General features: G+C 44.3%; 1 protein-coding gene across 1 annotated transcript in view; it reads left to right on the top strand.

Moving 5' to 3' along the window:
* The window catches only part of Sel1l (SEL1L adaptor subunit of ERAD E3 ubiquitin ligase), a 45,187-nt gene extending 29,283 nt beyond the window's left edge, over positions 1-15,904 (top strand). The window contains exons 12-21 of the mRNA XM_028875914.2: positions 1,240-1,308; positions 3,124-3,201; positions 4,212-4,274; positions 5,252-5,339; positions 5,657-5,805; positions 6,494-6,659; positions 6,968-7,042; positions 7,691-7,863; positions 9,803-9,931; positions 11,819-15,904. Of these exons, the coding sequence (XP_028731747.1) occupies positions 1,240-1,308; positions 3,124-3,201; positions 4,212-4,274; positions 5,252-5,339; positions 5,657-5,805; positions 6,494-6,659; positions 6,968-7,042; positions 7,691-7,863; positions 9,803-9,931; positions 11,819-12,028 (1,200 nt within the window). The 3' untranslated portion in view covers positions 12,029-15,904. The remainder of the gene's footprint in view (positions 1-1,239; positions 1,309-3,123; positions 3,202-4,211; positions 4,275-5,251; positions 5,340-5,656; positions 5,806-6,493; positions 6,660-6,967; positions 7,043-7,690; positions 7,864-9,802; positions 9,932-11,818) is intronic.
* The last annotated feature ends 5,132 nt before the right edge of the window (positions 15,905-21,036 follow it).

Raw genomic sequence — 21,036 nt, 5'->3', positions numbered from 1 at the left:
GATAGAGAGAACTAGCCAAGGTGGCTGTGGGTAGAGCAGGTACAGACGGCGTTAAGGAAGCCAGGAAAGGGGGCATGCGAAGCCAAGCTAAGGAGTGATTCCCAGAGAGTGAGGTAGACTATGTCGGATGCCACAGAGAAGTAGAGTGAGGGGAGAGACTTCTACTCACCGTGAGAAGGTTATGGGTAGCATAAAGAGCTTCCTTTCGGAAGTAGTTGGCGGAAGGCACTCAAGCTTGTAGAGTGGAGTGGCGTCCTGTAGAGGATTCACTGGGGAAGCTGTGCTGTGAATGAAGTAGCTCGTCTCTTCATTGAAGAGAAGCTGAAACTCTGAAGAAAAGATGCAGCTTGTATATTTTTAGTTTTGTTGTTGTTTTTTTGATAATAGATTAGGAGAATGTACTTGAATAAGAAAGATTAGAGGGGCTGGAGAGATGGCTCAGAGGTTAAGAGCACTGGTTGCTCTTCCTGAGGTCCCGAGTTCAATTCCCAGCAACCACATGGTGGCTCACAACCATCTGTAGTGAGATCTGGTGCCCTCTTCTGGCCTGCAGGCAGAACACTATATAGAGAGTAATAATAAAAATTCTGTATATATAATAAAAAATAAAACAAATCTTTTTTTTAAAAAAAAAAGAAAGATTAGAAAAGGAAGAGATTAAATCATGAACAGGGGTGAGGAGTAACCAGCGGTGGAAGATCTTGACAAAAGTGAGCTATGGTAGCATTGAGTTGAGAGGGGTGAGGACTAACCAGCCGTAGAGGATCCTTAACAAAAGTCGGCTATGGTAATGTTGAGTTGAGAGGGCTGGTAATGAATGTCTTCCAGCACCAATGAGTTTAGTTATGACTTTAAATACAGCCAACACCTTTTCTCTAAGTAATACAAAAAGAAATGGTATTCCAGAATATGCCCCATGCCCTGTGAATGTCTGTTAGTTTTTGTCTTTTCTCTCAGGTACCAGTAGTAAAGTAGACATATGAAGCTGAGCTGCCTAGAGCTTATTCACACTGCCTGTAATAAAGATGTCCTCTCACCTGAACTTTAGGAAACACAAGACATTTCTTTGTGGTCATAAAAACTTCTAAACTGCTTGAAATCTGATAACTGGATAGTCTTGTTTTTAAAGATGTTTTATTATAATAAGACTTTTTTTTTCCCTGGTGTTCTGAAATACGTGTTTTGGTTAAAACAGACTCTGTTAAAAACTCAGTATTTTTATAAATTCTTCTCTTACAGAGAGCATTTGACTACTTCAACTTAGCAGCAAATGCTGGCAATTCACATGCTATGGCCTTCCTGGGAAAGGTACTGTATACCCTGCAGTTATGTTAAGTAACAGCAAAATGAAATTTCCAGTACAAGTGGATCATGTCCTGTCTTAAGTGTGAAGCACTTCCTCAGACCACTCAGACACAGCATTTGCTCCTGAGTGTATCCACTGTCTGAGCTGCCAATATTATATCGATTGTATGCAGTGATGAGGCCTGTACTACTGTATAGTGCACAAGCTTTTGCTAAGACTCATAGTTGTCTATTTCTTTTCATGCTTGAGTAAGAGAATGTTTTGGCATTTGTGTGCAGATCTCTTCATTGTCTTAAATATGATAGTTGTTAGCATCTCTCAGTGTAGTTTGTTGTTGTTATTGTTTTGTGTTTTTGAGCAAGGAAACATTTACATCTAAAAACTAATGAATAGATTCTGTGTCAGGAAAGAACTCTATTTTCATTATTTGAACATTAATACAGTGTAAACTGACAGTTGTTTCTGTATCACCAGATCCTAAGGTAAGGAAGTTCAGGTGGAGTCTAAGGATTATACAGATAGGAAAGTCTCATCCAGACTCTCCACATGACCATAGCTAGCTAACTGGGAGCTGGGACATTGTGTGCAAGCATGAACTGTGTTGTGGTGGTGCTGTGGTGCTGAGGATGTCAGCCTTCCAGCATCATAACACAGGAATCTTTTTTCTTCGTCTGTTTTTGTTAAGATTTTAAAGTCTTTTTATTCCCAACAGTTTACTTTTTCCTTGAATTACTAATTAATCCTAGATCTAAAAGCAATCTTAGTGCTGTTTCCTTATATTTTATATTATTGTATATGATATGAATGAGAAGCAGTGTTGACCATTTGTTTTCCTTTCTTCAAAGACCTTACCTAATCCTGTAATTCATTAATGTTCAGACCTTGTTAAATAACTTTTAGTCACTTGTTGTTTTTGTGTATGTGCACACATGGAACATGTGTGTGTAGGTGTACATGCACATGTGTGTGCCTGTATATAGAGGCCAGAACATAGTCTTGAGCATCATCCACCTTATTTTTGAGACAGGGTCTCTCATTGACCTGGAACTTAAAAGTAGGCCAGATTGGCTGTCCAGCAATGCTCTGGGTCTGCCTGTCGACCTCACAGGCCCCGAGACTGCAGGTCCATGACATCGTGCCCAGCTTCTTTACACTTGAGCTCTCGGTTCTAACTTAAGTCTTCATACTCGTAGCAGGCATTGTACCAACCGAGCTATCTCCCGGCCCACCTTTTAGGTCCGATGCAGCATTTGCCCTCTTCTGGGGGCAGCCTGGTAGAGGAAAGGGAAAGCAGACATTGTGACTCCAGTCTGTTTGTACTAATGGCATCAGTCATCTGGTCTCAACCAAATTTTAGCCGCCTGACTGCCCTGGGTTAAAGATTTCTTTTCCTGGCCTGGTGAGATGGTTCAGCAGATAAAGACAACCCCCAGGACCCAGACTGTGGATGGAGAAGAACAAGTTGTCCTTGGACCTCCACACATGTACCATGTTACATACATGCCCACCCACAAGTACACACAAGCAAATGTAATTTTTTCTAATGTTTTAAGATTTCTTGAGATAGTCATTAACCTGCTTTATATATTCAAGTCTATACCTAAGTCATATATTTAATAGAAAACCAGATACTTAAAAATATGTAAGTATTTACCAATTAATGTTTCCTTTAAATTCTACACTTTCCTATGGAGAATTCTACACTTTGTGGGATAATTCTGTGAGAGCTAATAAAAATGAAAATGAGATGAGAAATGAAAAAAAGTGATCTGGAGAAAGGGTGACAGCTCCGCCTGAACTTGGGGTCTGTTTTCCAGATGTACTCTGAAGGAAGTGACATCGTGCCTCAGAGTAACGAGACAGCACTTCACTACTTCAAGAAAGCTGCTGACATGGTGAGACTTCCCACTCGGTGTGTCGTTACTGTGCTACTAGTGTTTAACGAAGGGACTGTGGCGGAGGACTAGTCCTAGTTATTGGAAGTGCTTACAGATACCTGATGAGTTGACCGGAAAAGCTTTCCCAATAAAAGCAGTGTCTGTTTTAGGAACTAGGTGGGTGAATGTTAACTCTGTTTACATTTCTCCAAAGTGTTTCCTAATCAGGAGATTAGGTTTTTAGCTATGAAATTGGGATTTACATACCCCTCCTCAGTCAGTTTAAAAGCTTCCAAAATCTAGTTCTACTGATAACCATGATACACAATTTAGGCTTTCTTTGACCTGGGGGGGGGGGGGGGGAGAGACAAAAACATGTAGGATACTTAAGACCCTGTATGCTTCCTGTGTGTTCACTGACCTCTTCCCAACTACGTATTACTGTGCATCACAGCGTCAATTGAGTGTTTTCCTGAGGGATGCTGTGACACAATTTTTTTTAATGTCATCCATCCCTCTGAGTTTGAGTGAATTCTAGAATTTTCGGTTTTGCATCTCAAATACTGTCTTTGCTGTGTGCACTGAACTAATCTTAAGTATCATTACCACCTCGTAGCATTGTTGCTGTAAATGTGTGACTGTTGACTCTGCTCCATAGCATTGCCCTTCCTGTCCTGTTAGGACAGGAAGTGACCAATAAGTAAATAACTCAGATGTATGTGACCTGCTTTTAGTTTTGGTGAAATATGTTAGTCATATTTGTGTCGTAAACTCATGGTAACGATGGTCTTAAGTCAGGTCACAGATTTGATCCTAGAGTCATTTAATGTTTTAATATTTGAAAACAAATTACTGATAGCCCTCTATGTCTAAAAGCCAAGTTATGTGTACTCTGAATGGAAGGGGAAAGTTTGTTTTAATTAGAAGCTAAAACATATTTCAGTATGCTTCAGATTATTTCTTCTGCAGTCATTTTCCTCCCCGCGTTAGGATGAGCTCCTCTCATGTCTGATTTCTCTGGTTTACAGGGCAACCCTGTGGGACAGAGCGGCCTTGGAATGGCCTACCTCTATGGAAGAGGAGTTCAAGTTGTAAGTGTGTGTGTGGCGTGCTGGGTTTAGGAAGCCGTCAGCCAGTGCCGGCCGGAGGGATTCCTCGAGTAGCTCCCTGTTCAGCCCTTCAGAGCCCTCACTGCAGGCAGCCAGGCCCTTCCCTGCTGTCTCTGAGTCGGCTTGTTCCATGCCCTGCCTCACACCTCACCTGACTGTCTTCTTAGGCCAGCTCCATCTCTGGGACAGCTGAGGGCTAGAGTTGTTTCTCATTCTTCGTGTCTGCTTTCTACACTCTGCACTCTTCCCATTGCTCCAGGGATCACTTCCTTGCCTGCTTCTTTACTCACCGCTAAGAAGGCGTTCAAGTCTCCTCTATTTAGAAGAGAGAGGCTTTCCCTTCTGCCCTTTGCTCCTTCTAGCTTCCGCCTCTCTTCTCTCCAGTCCTTCGCTGAAAGCCAAGTGTCTCCAAAGAGTGAACCTTAGTAAGCAGCCACTTTAGTTCTTAGTTGTCAGGTTTCTGTCTCATAACCAGGTCACCTCCTAAATGTCAGTGTTGTGTCTACAAGCACTTGTTTGTCCTTGGCCATTGTCTCATGGTAGATGTCCCTGAAGCCTGATGTTATTCCAACCAACATACTTTTCTGTGTCTGCAGCTAAGAACTGGGTCTTAAAAACTTACCTATATTTATTTATTCTCTAACATAAAAGACAAATAAGGAGAAAATAATATTCCTTACTTAATATTAGAAAAATTGAGGTTCACAGGGAAAAGGTGGTTAGTAAAAAGAGTTTTTCTTAATTCCTACTCTGGTATTCTATTTGTGTTTATGCTTTCTGAGACCCTAACTCCCCTGTAACCTGAAGCATTAATGGCTATTTTTTTTTAAATCATAAGATGGTCCTTTTAAAATGGTCTTTTGAGAATATATATACTTGGTTCTTACAGAGAATGCCTCTGTACTTCCAAGTGTATCAGTCTTCCGTGCTTTCTTACCGTTTGACATCTTGTTCTGCAGAATTATGACCTGGCACTCAAGTACTTCCAGAAAGCTGCTGAGCAAGGCTGGGTGGATGGGCAGCTGCAGCTTGGCTCTATGTACTATAGTAGGTATCATCGGAGAGGCAGTGATGGCTGGAACAATCTAAACCAGCTTTCCACTAGATGGCACTGGGATGTGGAAGTGGGAGGCTCAATTCTGGGGAATTACTGTTCTACCAATTCAGTTACTTACCCATCTTCTCATCACAATTTGTACTAATCTACATTAATATATTAATCTGCATTGGTGAGGTTGACGTGTATTATTGGGTAAGAATTCTGACTCTCACTAGTTTTATTCCTCTTAGAGAAAGTTTCTCTGGTGCCTCACTAAATCCTGTTGAAGACTGCTCACCTTTCATATGCTTTGTTTGTCTTGCAGATGGCATTGGAGTCAAGAGGGATTATAAGCAGGCCTTGAAGTATTTTAATTTAGCTTCTCAAGGAGGCCATATCTTGGCTTTCTACAACCTAGCACAGATGCATGCAAGCGGCACAGGGGTGATGAGATCCTGTCACACTGCGGTGGAGGTGAGGGCTTGTCTGCAGCCTGTCTGTGGGACATGGATTTGCCCCCTGGAAAGGCCTGCCCTTTCCATTCTGCTTCCCGTGACCTGATTTCTCCCGTGGTAGAGGCTCACTCAGCTCACTAGGATTGATATTCTGAGGGAAGAAGCTGGAGATCTATGCATACTGTTGAGCTTACCTGTTGGTTCCTGGAGTTAGCCATGTGTACTAAGCTCAGTGTAGGCATCAGCAGTGTCTGTAACTCTTCCCGAGTATATGATACACAGTATCAAACTAAAGAGTCCTTGAAGGAGGTATGCAAAGGGCAAAGTCCTGACTGGGACTGCTTCCCTTAGCTCTCACACCTGTTCTTGGAGAAACATAGGTAAAAGCTTAGCACCGTTTTGGAAATGCTTCTTTGCTTTATTTAGTGTCCTCACTTATAAAATGGGCACGTTAATAGGACTTACCTCACGAACAGCTCCTCAGGTAGAAGAATGTGCTAATACCTGTAATACACAGAAAGCACTAGAGTCGCCCCCGCCACGGTAAATAATCTGTCGGTTGCTGGTCTTGTTGCAGTGTGTTTGCTTCCAAAGGGTAAGGAAAGCCAGCTGCCAGCAAGTCCTGGAGCACACTTAACCAGCTACAGCCGAGAGGCAGAGGTGGTTTCCTAGCACATCATGTGGTTTCGCTTTTCCTCTTGGCACAGTTGTTTAAGAACGTGTGTGAGCGAGGCCGCTGGTCCGAGAGGCTGATGACGGCCTACAACAGCTATAAAGACGGGGACTACAATGCTGCGGTGATCCAGTACCTCCTGCTGGCCGAGCAGGGCTACGAAGTGGCGCAGAGCAACGCGGCCTTCATCCTAGACCAGAGTAAGGTCCACTTGGCTCCTGCTGCGGCTGTAACCACATTCGACGATACATTACAGACATGGACTGAATACAGAACTGCCCTTTCCCTGCCCCAGATCCCTGGACTAGTCGCAGTATTTGGCTGTGGCTAAAACCTGCTCCCGGATGTAGCATCATCCTGAATCAGTGATTCCTTTGAACCCAGTATCTTTTCTTCTGATATTTATTTACCCCCCACACTAGCTTCATTGCCTCTTGGCTCTGCTCCATGTAGGCACCCTGGGTTGCAAAGGAAAACACTTGACTTTTGTTTCACGTCTTTCCTGTAGGAGAAGCAACCATTGTAGGTGAGAATGAAACGTACCCCAGAGCTTTGCTGCATTGGAACAGGGCCGCCTCACAAGGTGAGTGGCTAGTTGTCGGAATGAGAGTCTTACCCAGGACCCTTCACTCTGTTGTTGTTCATCTCTCATGAACCCTCAGAGATACCGTTGCTTATCTTGCTTGTGAGCAGTCTTCATCCCTAGATGAGTGGTTAAATTGCCAGTCCTTGATTGGACATTTGCATCACCATTTGGTGTTTAGCTTCAGGCCAGCTGATTGTATAAATTGAGAAATGGAGAATGTAATAGAATACCAGCCTGAAATGGAAAAGAACTCTTAACCTTTCCCTACTTTTTCTTCAACATGCTTTCCTCACGTACTGCTCTCCACAGTAGGCCTCTCCCTCTCCAGTCTACACAGTGCGCAGGCTGGACAGTTGTTTTAGATTCACATGATGTGATATGTGGAGCATGGCCCTTTGAAGGGTGGCATTAGTGAGACAGAGTACCACCCACCCGGCCTGCCTGCTCTGTGACTGTCGCGTGATTTCTGCAGAAGAGAGAATGTCTACTCTAAATGCTTAAACTTTAGAACTTAGCTGAGGGATCCGTTTAAAGTTTCCTACTACAAATGAAAATTGTGTGTTTTAGAAGCCTGTTTAAAAAATAAGTCTGATTTGTTCTGAGCACACGTCGTTTGTCAGCACTTTGTGTTTAACTTTGTTTCAGGCTACACTGTGGCTAGGATTAAACTTGGCGACTACCATTTCTATGGATTTGGCACCGATGTGGATTACGAGACTGCATTTATTCATTACCGCTTGGCTTCCGAGCAACAGCACAGTGCCCAAGCTATGTTTAACCTGGGCTACATGCACGAGAAGGGCCTAGGCATTAAGCAGGTGAGCGTGGCGTCAAGGCTGGCGCTCGGGTGGCCTTGCTAAGACAAGGGGAGATGCTGGCACCGCACTGCAAACATTGCTGCTGGGACTCTGTCAGACTTGGGGCCACAGGAGGAGAAGCGGGTCTCTAGTATGTCCGAGGGCTGTCACTCCATCCCATTTCCAGCACACATGTGAGCACTGCTGCATTCTGGGTAACACTGCCCTGTCGATAGCCTCTTGTTTCAGGAACTGTATCTACCGTCAGTCAACGCTTTTGCTTCTGAATCACTTTGAAATGGATTGAAATCTTTTTTACTGGTGAACTTTTTTCTGATGCCTTCACCTTCCTAATGAAATCTCATTTTATTTAGAATGGTTCTGAGTTTTTGCCTATCTACCACAAAAGAATTTTGAAGAAGCATTACTACTTGTACACTTTGGAGCTAACACTATTATAAAAGTTAAGAGTATTCAGAAAGGGAACCCGGGTTCAGCTTTTGAGAATAAGTAATCAGATACAAAATTCATAGTAATTCTATATGGCATGATATAGTCATATATAAGGCATCCTAGTTACTGTTTCCATTTTTTTTTTCTACTTTGTAAATGAAGTAAAAACTACTAAAAACTAATCAGTGCAGCTGGCATGGTGGCACATACCTGTAATTTCAGCAAGGGGAGACAAGAGGATCAGGTCAAGGTCTTCCTCAAGTACACACCTACTTCCGGCCAGTCTGGGCTACATGACACCTGTCTCAAAACAACAGCTACAACAAAAGTCAGTCCAGTGAGCCGGGCGGGGGTGGCGCACGCCTTTAATCCCAGCACTCGGGAGCAGAGAAGGCAGATCTGAGTTCGAAGCCAGCCTGGTCTACAAAGTGAGTTCCAAGACTGCCAGGAATACAGAGAGAAACCCTGTCTTGAATAAAAAAAAAAAAAAAGTCAGTCCAGCATCAAGTAAATTGATACCAAAGTATGAAGCTTGATGATGATTGAAAACTATAATTCAAGATGTGGTTTGATATGGTTGAATTACCCTGTTAAATCATCCACAGCACAAAATCTGTGGTAGCAATAAAGTTGGATCCAAGGTTTTCAAAGATACAGTTGTCAAAAAATGTTTAAATTTGTATTTTTCAATTGGATACTAACCATACTTTTACTATTAATTGAAAGTGCTTTTCTTTTTAATGAATGACACATTTGAAGATTGAGAATAAGGACTAATGGAAATTAACTGCTTCTGTTTCAATCTGTATGGAGGATGTAGTTTCTGGTGTTCTCCTTCCATCATGGGGCAGAATTGGTCATGACTGGGGTCACCCTCTTCAGAAATATTGTAGCAAGTCCCCTGTGGCAGTTTGTATCAGTCAGTACAACAGCCTCCTCCTAAGGCAGCTCCTGTTCTCCTAGGTTTTCCCAACCCTGGGCAATATATTGAGGAAGGAATAGGTCTGTCAGGCTGGAGCGGTCCTTTGCTGAGACAGGTTACAGGAACACAGAGTTGACCCCAGGCATTTCTGTCTTAAAAAAAAAACATGTAGCAGAAGTTAAGAGATCCCCAAATAGATCCCCCTACTTCTCTAGAAAAGGACCAGCTGGAGACTCATGAATGTCCTACCCGTGTGAACTATACCAAAGCTGCTTATACTGACTAAAGTGTTAAGTCAAAGATTGGAAATCTCCGGGTCAGGAATATTATGTGTTAGGTGAATACCTGAATCCAGTGTGTCTACACATAAAATCTGATGTTACCTTTCCTGATTTTAAATTTTCAAAATTATTTAATTAGATAATTACAGAAATTTTACCCAGGTAAAGCTTGGGGTTTTCCTCTAGGTAGGAGACATTAATTTTAAATGGACTCTTGAAAGGTAGGACAATTTTTCTGAAACAAAACGAATGCTTTTTATATATTTTCACAAGAATGGATTTTCCTTTGTTTTCTGCACTGTAGGATATTCACCTTGCAAAACGTTTTTATGACATGGCAGCCGAGGCTAGCCCAGATGCACAAGTTCCTGTCTTCCTTGCACTCTGCAAATTGGGTGTCGTCTATTTCTTACAGTACATACGGGAAGCAAATGTAAGTGAGTTTGGTCTCTTAGTAAAAAATACTAATTATGTCACTTTCTCGGGCCTAGGGATTAAAAGTTGGAGGGCACAGGGTCTCCCCTTCTTCCCAGGTAAAGTGCAGATGAAGTCATCAGGTGGGGTGAAGTGTAGACCAGGCAGTTAGTGGAGTCATCAAGTAGCACTCCGCAGTGTTCTTAGCACTAAAGCACTTATCGCTGGTGCAGGTGTTTTCTTATTCAGGGAAAGCTGAGACCTAACTCGACACTCTGAAACACTAATCAAAAATAAGCCAGGCGCATGCCTGGTAGATACTCAAACCAATACCGTGAGAAGAAAAAGATGGAGGGAAGTCGAGAGCTGAGTCACTGTACTTCTCACTCTTCCAGCGGTGAAACAGAAGTTAAAAATGCCACAGAGCTTTCTTCTCTGAATAGCCTGGAGTGCTTGAGTGTGTAATAGAATCTAACTAGTGGGCAGTTTACGCATCCCCTTCAGAGCTGCCAACTTTAGTACCAAGACGCACATATAAGTGCCCTGGTTCTGATGTCACTTGTTGAAGTTCCTTGGTAGCCTGAGTCAGTGCGCTGTACTTCCCGCCAGATACTCTAACCAGCTCACAGTGAGGGCTGGGCGTGGACAGAGACAGAGCAGTTGCCTGACTTAGGGCTGGCATGGACAGAGACAGAGCAGTTGCCTGGCTTAGGGCTGGGCATGGACAGAGACAGAGCAGTTGCCTGGCTTAGGGCTGGCCGTGGACAGAGACAGAGCAGTTGCCTGGCTTACTGCCTGACAGAGACAGAGCTTGCCTGCTAGGGCCATGACAAGACAGAGCGCTGTGCTTCTGACAGAGACGAGCAGTTGCTGCTTACATATGCACAGCCAACATGAGGCTTCTGCAGGGCTGTCAGAGTGTCTTCTGCAATGGTCTTCAGTGACTGCAGTCTAGGGTACGTTCGCTGATCTACAGAAAGGCCAGGAAGATTGCCAACTGAAACAAAAAAGAACAAAGCAATCCCAGTCTATAAAAACAAAACGCAAGAGTAATAAGTATGGATGATAAAAAGGCCAGACTTGGTTAGAAGGCTCAAAATCCCCAGGGAACACAATTGTCTCCTATAACTCTTTCTAGAAAATTTAGTGCCTGTGCCTACAAATATGTATTACAGGAGTTTTGGGGGGCACAATTTTACAAAAGCTCGTGGACTAAGAATATATATAACTCATAAGTTCAGATTTACATGTGAGATAGTGTGCATTTCAGTTAAAACATAACCAAAGCCAGGCAGTCGTGGTGCACACCTTTAATCCCACCACACAGGAGGCAGAGGCAGGCAAATCTCCATGAGTTTGAGGTCAGCCTGGTCTACAAAGTGAGTTTCAGGACAACCAGAGCTGCAACATAGAGAAATCCTGTTTTCGGGAGGGGGGGCATAACCAAAAAGAGGGGTTTGTTCAACCAATGGACACCTGCTCCTGTAGTCTTCAGTCACGCGGGAGAAGCACAGCTGTCTGTTGGGTAATCGAGTGGTCAGCTGGCCTGCTGTCACTGTGGACAGGTTAAAGATATGCCAGGATGCAGGGTTTTTGCAGTTTCTTTTGTTAACCTGGTGATCCTTTCAAATACCTACTGTGAGAAATGGCTGGAAATTGCTGCATTAGATTTCTGATGGAAAGAGTTCACTTGGTGTTGTCAACTGTTAGGACACAGCAGCTCGGTTCTTGAGACACGTCATTGTGGGTGCAGCTGAAGGTTTTTAAAGCCTTGTTAGAACCATTACAGTGTCCGAGAGTCCAAGTCTTCAAGGCTTGCTGCTCATCACTGGCTCTCATGTAACTGCTTTCAGAGTTCTGTCGCTGACATTCAAATGATAATACTTTCTGTGTTGTTCTCATTAAGATTCGAGATATATTCACCCAACTGGATATGGACCAGCTTTTGGGACCCGAATGGGACCTTTACCTCATGACCATCATCGCACTGCTGTTGGGTACAGTCATAGCTTACAGGCAGAGACAGCACCAGGATATGCCAGTACCCAGGCCCCCGGGCCCACGGGCAGCTCCTCCCCAGCAGGATGGACCGCCAGAGCAGCAGCCGCCACAGTAGCAGCCACCCGCCCGCCTGGGTCCGTGACCACCAGGGAGCTGCTTGCTGAGAACACTTGTATTTGATCTAGGGCTCTGGATGGTGGCCACCGCCGGGAAGAGGCTCGAGGAAGTGTGGGATCCCAGAAGCTGCTTAGAGCCTGCTGCCTTCCTTTTCAGGGACACGTAGCTCTCACTGGAGCTACAGGGAATGTTTGCTTCAGTGCCATATGGGATGACAACTCTCAGTGGCTTTCCTCTTTCCTCCTCCTTCTCTCTTGTTTCTGGAAACATCCACGAGACACTCAAGTCATGTCTACCGCACCCACCTGTCTTTCCTGAGAGTCGTTTTGTCATCCTGTCAATGTGTGTAAGTTCCTACATCAATGTCTTTTAAGGTCCTGAGCATTGACAACCGGGGGAAACTCAGTTGTGAGTTTAAACCATAAAAAACATGCTTAAGTCTGAGAATAGAACTTGCCTTTAAGTCAAAAACAGAACAAGCCCAACAGGACGTCTTCAGGGTATTTGGGAAAGTGTACCAGTCTGCACCCAAGTACACATATTTGGCACTTTCTGTCCTCAAAGGGACTATGGAGCGGTTTCCTGTACTGGCGACTGACACTTCCTAGCAGACTTCTCTTCCTCGAAGACTGAAAGGCTTTGCTCAAGAATTCTTTGTGACTCCACTTCTTGTGATGGAATAGAAGTACAACTCAGTGAACTGACTCCTTGCACTCACATAGGAACTTGCCCCCACTCCTCAGTGTGACTTGCTTGTTGGTTTTAGTATAGCGAGTAGTCCGGAAGCCAGAGGATGGACGAAATGGAAAAATCAGAAAACAGCCTTAAGCAGACTTCTGGGGGGGATGAGACACACCCTCCCACAGCTGATGCGTCGCTCCCCAGGTTTCATTTTGCTTTTCATTTCTTACTTTACAGAGAACATAGAACCCTCTGAAGACCTTCAAATATGAAATACTATTGTCGGGATACGACAGGCAGTAACTTACCTTGTAATACTAAACCTCAGATCATTGAGGATGGGTTAGACCCAATGCATGGCGAAAACCAAGGCCTGGGTGTACCATCCTGTATGATCTGGGAGCTTTTTCTTTCTGACAGTTTGGTGTGGCTGTAGAAAGTCAGCCACTTGCTTAGCTGTTACATTACCACCCTTCTGTTGTAAACATTAGGAAATGAAGGCTGTTACACTGGAACATCGCCTGCTCTAAAAGATAGAAAAATAACAAACATTGAGAGCGTCACATAATCACCTATATGAAAGAAAGCCTGAGGTGATTTGTGGTGTGTGTAAATGGCAGCATTCAGCAGCCACCGCCCCGTAAGTGAACTGACACCAGCCTGGTCATAGTCACCTTTACATTCTCTTCTGTAATCCCTTTCTGCCATGAAACTTGAGATTATCGCTGGTGGAGTTTGTAACACTTTGGGTTTGATGTTGGGATTATAATCAGAACTAGATTCAGTTCTTCTATAATGAACATGAAGGCTTTAAATGTGAAGTTGTATTCTTCTGTGTGCTTACAGTATTATGGGATACCCGGTAAGCAAACTCTCCTCCCAGATATTTGCCTCCAAATTTGAAGAGGTGGCCACAGAGAGGCCATATGCATAAAAGACGATCTTTGAGAGGCAGCCAGCCAGTGTTCCTCTCAAAAATGCAATGTTGCTTTGGGCAGTGCCTGTAAATAGTAAGGCTTATTCGGTGTCCTGTGCTTAAAGATTAGATGGTGAGTGGTACAGTAAATCGGGGCCATCACTTCTGCCTCTCCTGCCAGCCCCACCCCCAGCCCAGCACTCTTCATTTAGAAGGCACTGTTTTAAGTTATTTAGAGGGACTGGGTACAGTGGTGTACCAGTATTCCCAGCTCCTTATGGGGCTGAGGGAGGAAAATCGCTTTAGGCCAGGAGTTCAAGACCAGCCTAGGCAGCAAAACAAGACCCAGTCTCTAAAAATAAATAGTTGGGAAACTCTAAGGTGACTGTGACTTCTGTGGTTTTCCTGTACCACCCATCTAATATCTCCTTGGACAGCAGCATTTTTGTGTCCATCTTTACTTCACTCAGTACCTGGAGAAAATATTTCTTAAACTAGCATACACTACCTAAGGCTGGATGGGACCGGGTGGTCGTGTCCTTTGTGTTAATACTGCCGATGTCCTTTCCTTGGCTTGTTTCCACCTTCTGTTTCCAACCTGGGTCATTTGCACCCAGAAGTCTGGGTAGCACGTTTGAAATAATTCAGTTCTTACGGCTTCTTTCAAAGATGGTCTCAAAATGCTTTACTCCTGTTCTCTTACTGCTCGTGGGACATGGTACCTAAGCGAATAGGAATTGGGTTTGGTGTTTCTCTTAAAAAATAATGCACAGTACTTACTAATGGCATCCATTTGAATAAAGTGGCAATAAAGCTAGTTAATGTCAGTGACATTAAGCCAACTCCAGGATTCAGGGGTTTTAGCATTAGGATTTAGATTTACAGCTAGAGCGTGGCTTCCTTGCTCCTGGCAGCCCATCCCTCCTGCTGCCTTCTGTGGTGTCGTGTCCTGTGTTCGGCCCCCGTCCCCCTGTGTGCCTGCCCCATTGGGGAGCCAGCTCTTTCGGAGTCCTGAGACCACGGGTTTGCTTCAGTGGTGTTTTACAAAGGTGAAGTTTTTCTTTCTGTGTTTGAAGTTTTTCTTTCTGATTTCTGGGTTTTCTTGGTTACTAGCCAATAGCACAGAAAAAGGTAAATCAAAGGCTGGTTTTTTTTTTTTTTCAAAAATTCATTAACACCTAAACCAGATTCATGTAAAAATACAGGTCCTAAATCTTAATATTCTTGAAGGTTTGTTCTTCTGAATGTAAGATTAACTTCTGAACATTTTGCCACCCACCTGCCTTGTCTCTACCATGGAGAAGCACTAGAGACCCCCTTCAGGGATCTGGTGCTGAGCCAGCCGATGGCTAGGTGTTGTAGACATAGAATTTGGTTTTGTTTGGCTGGTTGCTTGGTTTTTTCCTCCCTTCTCTGCTCCCGCGTTTGCTCTTTAGTGCTGGAGAGCACACATGTAGGCCTCCAGATGTGGACCTCAGCTCTTCATGTGTGTGGCGTTTGCACCAGTGTCTAATTCCATCCTTCCAGGGGTTTGGGCTAACACTTCACATGTACGTTTCAGAGCAAGATGCTTCTGGTGGCCCACGCCCTGCCAAGAAGAGCAGGCTTGTATTGACTCCAGGAACAGCTTGTATGTGAAAGTGACTCTAAAGTATATTAGACAATATTATGGCCAGAGGTATACAAGAAATAACCAGAGCAAAAGAAAACCATTTTATGCAAAAAAAAAATTTTTTTCATTAGTTATTGCTCAGATATGAGAGGAAAATATTCCTGGATGCTGTATTTAAATGGGTAGTGTTCTTTGAGGAGAAGCCAAGTGTCTCTACCCACTAGGGATTTCAAGAGAATTTGAAATAACCCCATATACCAATGATTTGTATCTTAAAGGGACTGTTTACACATTTAGAAAATGATTTTGTATGCATAAGAAGGGTCCTTTGGTTATGTGCAGGGAGCCATTCAGATGTGCTGTCTTTACTATTTATTGACGAACAATCTGACACTATTTCTCTTTTATTTAAAAAGCAATGTTGACATGATCAAAGTGTGACCACTATAAATGTTGAGGGAAGTTTTTAAAGAGCATAAGCTGGCATTGTGAAGGAACACCATACTAGACTTTTGTAAATTTATTTTGTATGTAATGGAATGCAGTGTAAAGGCTGGTGGAGTGTATTATAATTGTGTACACAAATCCTGTTAATAGAGAGATGTACAGATTCGTTTTGTACTGTATCTTGAAACTTGTGAAATAAAGATCCCACCTCTGGTTTATCTGTCTGTGGTAGTGTGCCATGCCCAAAGGCATTCCCATCCAAACTTCCAGACTCCAGAAGAGTCAACATTTTAGTGAACCTTCTTGAAATTCAGCAACAACATTCTAGAATGCATTCTGGGGAAATTTGAATCCTTCTTTACTTTTTAACATCTGTCCATCAGATTCCCTTGAATTGAACATTGTCCTGTGAAGGACATGATTTTGCTAGGAAGTGATAACTATTTGTGGAATCTCTGGTGTTTGGCCTTAATCTGCCTGAGATGTCTATAGCAAGCAGGACCCACCTCTATTTTAGTTTAGCATCTTGGTTATTGGTTTATAGACACTTGTAGCCAGAGGCTCGATCACAGAGTGCTGCTTGCTATGGCTGCCATCCCAGGTTTTTAAGAGGACTTGCAGAGACACAGATACAGCACAATAAAGCCTATTTAAAATACATTCTAAATAAAGGGGAAACGGAAAAACAGCATTAGCTGAAAGTAAGCTTTGTACTCACAATCCTAGCTAGGGGTTGGGAGTGTGGCAGTGGAAAAGGCTTACCAATGAAGTATAAGAAGCCCTGGGTTCCATCCTCAGGGGAAAAAGCAAGCAAGCTGGGAGAGAGCTATAGGCTTGTCCTTCCACACCCCGGCAGGCATCTCAAAGAGGGTGAGAGCCAAGTGGTCCAGCAAAGCAACATCAGAGCCTTGGGTACGAAGTCTAGATAATACAGACTGCTGCAGGTCAGATCTCAATTGTTACTCCAAGGAACACAGCCACCCGAGATAGCCTTGGCTAAAGTAAAAGAGATGAGGATGGCAGAGTGACCGCCCCTACAGCCTGCCAGGCTGTCTGGGATTAGGAGTGGTCGCTGTGTACCTCTAATAGCACTAATGTCGGCATTATGCCAAAGTTCTCAGTCTTCCTTGGCTGTCACAGCTCCCCCTCCCCCTTTAGCTTCCTGGAGGAGAGACATTGGCTGGACCACCTCAGACCTTGGAAATTTGCTGATCCCTAAGCTGCAGAGTTGAGAGTTTACCCATCTGCGTTCCCCAGACTCCTCTGCCATGGCCTTGCCCACTGTATCCTTTCTTCTTAGCCGTGTGTGAACTACATACAATTTTAAAAAGTAGAAACTATGAAAAATGCAGAAGGAAACATTTTTATTTTCTATTGTCCAGGAATATATGTATTTAAAAAAAAAAAACCTTTAGAACCAGGTAGTTCAAGAGGACATGTTCCTGTGCCACCTGTTACAAGTTAGAAAGTCAGCACATTAAACATGAGTATAAGTGGATTCTGAAAATTCCACCAAACTGGTAATAGTGTGTTAATGTTCCATTTTGGACAAAACCACACACCTTTAATCCCAGCATTTGGGAGGCAGAGGCAGGTGGATCTCTGTGAGTTCGAGGCCAGATTGGTCTATAAAGTTCCAGGCCAGCCAGAGCTGTTACACAGAGAAACCCTAAAAAACAACAACAAATAATAATAATAATAATTAGAACCAGGTGCTGATGCCCAAGTGTGCATTAAGTTTTATTTTAAAAGAAAAGCATGTATCACTTTCTTACATGAATTGAGTAGCTTGTGGTCAGTCAGTTATCCGCCCTTCGAACATCCATGTTGCTCATAGAAATAGTCATCACGGCTCAACCCAGTTCCCTTGTGCCTTCTCTCTGCCTCGCCGTAGAACCAGCCTCTCGGCCTCGAGAAGGCTTTCTCCTAAGTCCTATGAGTGCCGAGAGAGCCACGTAGCCTAAGGAAGGACTCAGAACTTCGAAAATGAAGATGTCATTGTTTTACATGGTTCAAGATTTCAGTGTGAATAGAAACCATTCTTGGAAGCAGACTTATTTTGAGCTGCGTGAAGGCAGCTGTGAGTTTCAGAACTTACCCATCTGGGTTTCCCCACTCTCCTCCCGTGACCTTGCCCGTTCTATGCTTTTCCTAACAAAAATGGATGTTGGGAGCATTTTTGCTTTATTCTAAATGAAATGTATCCAGGCTGATCCTGGCTCTTTGTATGTGCCCAGCCATGGGGGGCAGAGGGGGCCTCTAGCTGGCTCAGTTCTTTGAGAACAGTTGTTCCGGTGTTACCCACTCAGGCTGTTTTCTTTCGTTTACTGTTTGAACAATGTTGTTTGGTAGCATCTTACACGATACATGCAAATTTGCTTCTCACAGAGGATTGAAAATAGCACACTATGTCCCGATAACCCTGTTTTGACATGAACTGAAATAAGTAGAACTGTCCACAGTGGAGCTGAAAACAGCTTCCTCTGTTCGTTTAAAGAGGCCCTCCCTGTGTTTCATGGGTATCTATTTCATCATTCACTTGAGACTTACAAGTAATTAGACTGACATTTTGTATACTTGGGCTGACCAAACCAAAGTAGAACCTAATAGGTGTCACCAGATACAGCCCAGTAAGTTATGGTCAGGACATGTATGCCTTAAAATTACTGAGATAAAGGAAATGCCAAAGACCCCAGCACTAACTGCAGAAAAATGGTGGCCTCCCTCTAGCCTGTTAGCTTTGTTAAACGGCTTTCTCATTGTCACCATTCCGGACCAGTGAGACAGATGGGTAAGGGAGAGGGTCACACACAACCCCCATGGCCTGCAGTCATGTTCCCATCTACCCCCTTCACAAGCCCTCTCGGACGGCTTAATGCAAGAGGTTAGTGGTCAGCCTCAGGCACACCAAACGGCCCTCAAATGCAAAGGTGGGGAAAGAGGGAGAGTTTGGGGGGAGGGGCTAGAGGGTCTTGGGCAAGCCACTCCACGTGGATCTCACAGGCATCATGTGACTGGTTGAACTGGCAGTGATGGGGGATGCTGTGGAGGTCCTACCCAGCTGGGGAGATCTGAAATGCTGGAGGTGACTTCATGGTAGAAATGACACATCTTTGTCCTAAATTGGTTAGCTCCAATAATATACAACGTTCCCCCTTGCACTAAACAAGCCAGTCTTAAGGTTTATAGCTTTCATGTTCATCCTGCATCCAGCAGCCTGTATCATATTCGAGGCACTGAAATGAATTTGGAGGTAAGTGCGTATGAAAGAATACATTGAAAGCAGCTCTTTAAGGGACATCTTCACCACTGACTGAACACACAGCAACAGTGCTTTGCATGCGCTACTGAACTGAATCGTAAATACCCCATGATGTCAGTCCGTTCCCAGTATTCTCCTAACAGCTGGACTTCCAAAAGACTGAGCCACCTGAGATTGCTCAGCTAGTGCTCTTCATAAAACTCAAATGCAAATGAAAGACATTCCTGGCTCTAAAACCCAAGCTCTTAAACTACTGGACTATGCTATGCCCTTAGTGCGACATGGTAAGACCTATGATGGAGATGTGGACAGTCCCGTGGGGAACAGGAAAGAGGAATGACAAGAAGTGTAACATCGCCGGGAGGTGGTGGCGCACGCCTCTAATCCCAGCACTTGGGAGGCAGAGGCAGGCGGATCTCTGTGAGTTCGAGGCCAGCTTGGTCTACAAAGCAAGTTCCAGGAAAGGCGCAAAGCTACACAGAGAAACCCTGTCTCAAAAAAAAAAAAAAAAAAAAAAAAAAAGTGTGACATCTGTCCCCTTCAGTGTCAACCTGTCCACACTGTCTTGGTGTTCTATTCTTAGCATGTGCCACCACAGCAGTGTTTCCAGGTATCTGGTATCATGCTGTCACTTTAAGCATGACAAACATCTGGAGCATGTGAGGGCTTCCCATCGCTGCTCCACCATGTCTAGGCCTAGGTGAAATGGCTTAAGAGGCTGAAGGATCCTTGTGACCAGGATCTAACTCTTTCTCTTATGGCTGACATCTACCCGAGACCAGAATAACCAAGGTACCTCCAACACTCGTGCTTGGCTCCTGGGCTAGCCTGACCAAAACATCTGGGGGCCAGCCAGCATCTCTCTATATGGGGAGAAAGAATAGTCTCAAAGTAAACATCCCAAGAGCTCAAGCAGAGCTGCAAGTCACTTTAGGACATGTCGACAGCAGCCTCATACTTACACTTTATAAATTAGCGTGGAAATAAGCAACATTTGGCTTCCGGATAACTTCTCTACAAGTAACTTGTGCTCTTCAAGATGGGAATGCAAGGGTGATACCATGCATCAAAAAGCAGCCCATCCTGAGGACCTCCTCAACAGTGGCCATAAGCAACTTCTCATGCCCAAGCGGTTTCCCTGGTACCAACTTCCAGGCGTTTCTGATGTAACTGTCACCTGCCCAGTTTGTCTGTAGGTTTTGGGTCCTAAAATATCCATTCTGAACTATCTGAGCTACCAAAAAAGATTAGTGGAGCCAATGAGTGTGTGTGTGTGTGCATGCGTGTGCGCGTACACTGGGTACCAGTTGTGGCTGCCTCAGTTCTTCCAGCTTCTCTTTTCCTAAGGCTCCATGGTACCTCTCTGCCCTCTAGCCAGACCCACTCTCCTCCTCCAGTCTTTGCTTGGACTCTGCTGGGTCCCCATTAAGCCAGGCCCATCTGTTACGCACCCCGGTGTGTTTCTTTGATAAACCTTCTTATCATTGAGTACAGTACTTGCCTGTCTTACCCTCCCAGCTTGTAAATCCCAAGACAGGCCCCAGTCTGTCTTATTCACCAGCAGGAGTCCAGAGCTTGGCACGATGCCCAACATGCAAATTGACTTGTTTCATGTTTGAAATAGCAGATGGACTCTCCAGTAGAGAGAACACCAAAAAGGCTGCTTGACATCCTGAGTCTGCTCTGGGCCAGGAGGGGTGGGGGAGTGTGGGCATGCAAATGGACTTTTAACACTTTGTGTGGTACCGAGTAGCTTAGCCACGTTGACTCAGACTTCCCTGAACTCTCTCATTTCCTAAGAAAGATGGGGAGAACCCCTTCTGGGAAGCTAGCTAAGAAAAGGGACAGGTAGCCCTCATCACCTGGAGGGATGGCATGCTCGGGAATCGCATACACACACACACACACACACACACACACACACACACACACACACACCCTGACTGTGTTACAGAAATGGGAACAGAGGCTTTATTGAATCTAGCCCACTGAAGTAGCAAAGCCCTTTCCAAACTGAAAAGGAGGAGCGCTGAGTACTTGGAGTGTCACTGAAAGGAAGTCAAAACCACCTCTGCCCGCTTTGGCTCT

Source organism: Peromyscus leucopus, chromosome 14 (genome assembly GCF_004664715.2).
Source record: "Peromyscus leucopus breed LL Stock chromosome 14, UCI_PerLeu_2.1, whole genome shotgun sequence".
Taxonomy (NCBI): Eukaryota; Metazoa; Chordata; class Mammalia; order Rodentia; family Cricetidae; genus Peromyscus; species Peromyscus leucopus.
Note: the sequence above shows the minus strand (reverse complement) of the source record. Positions and strands in the feature narration are given on the sequence as shown.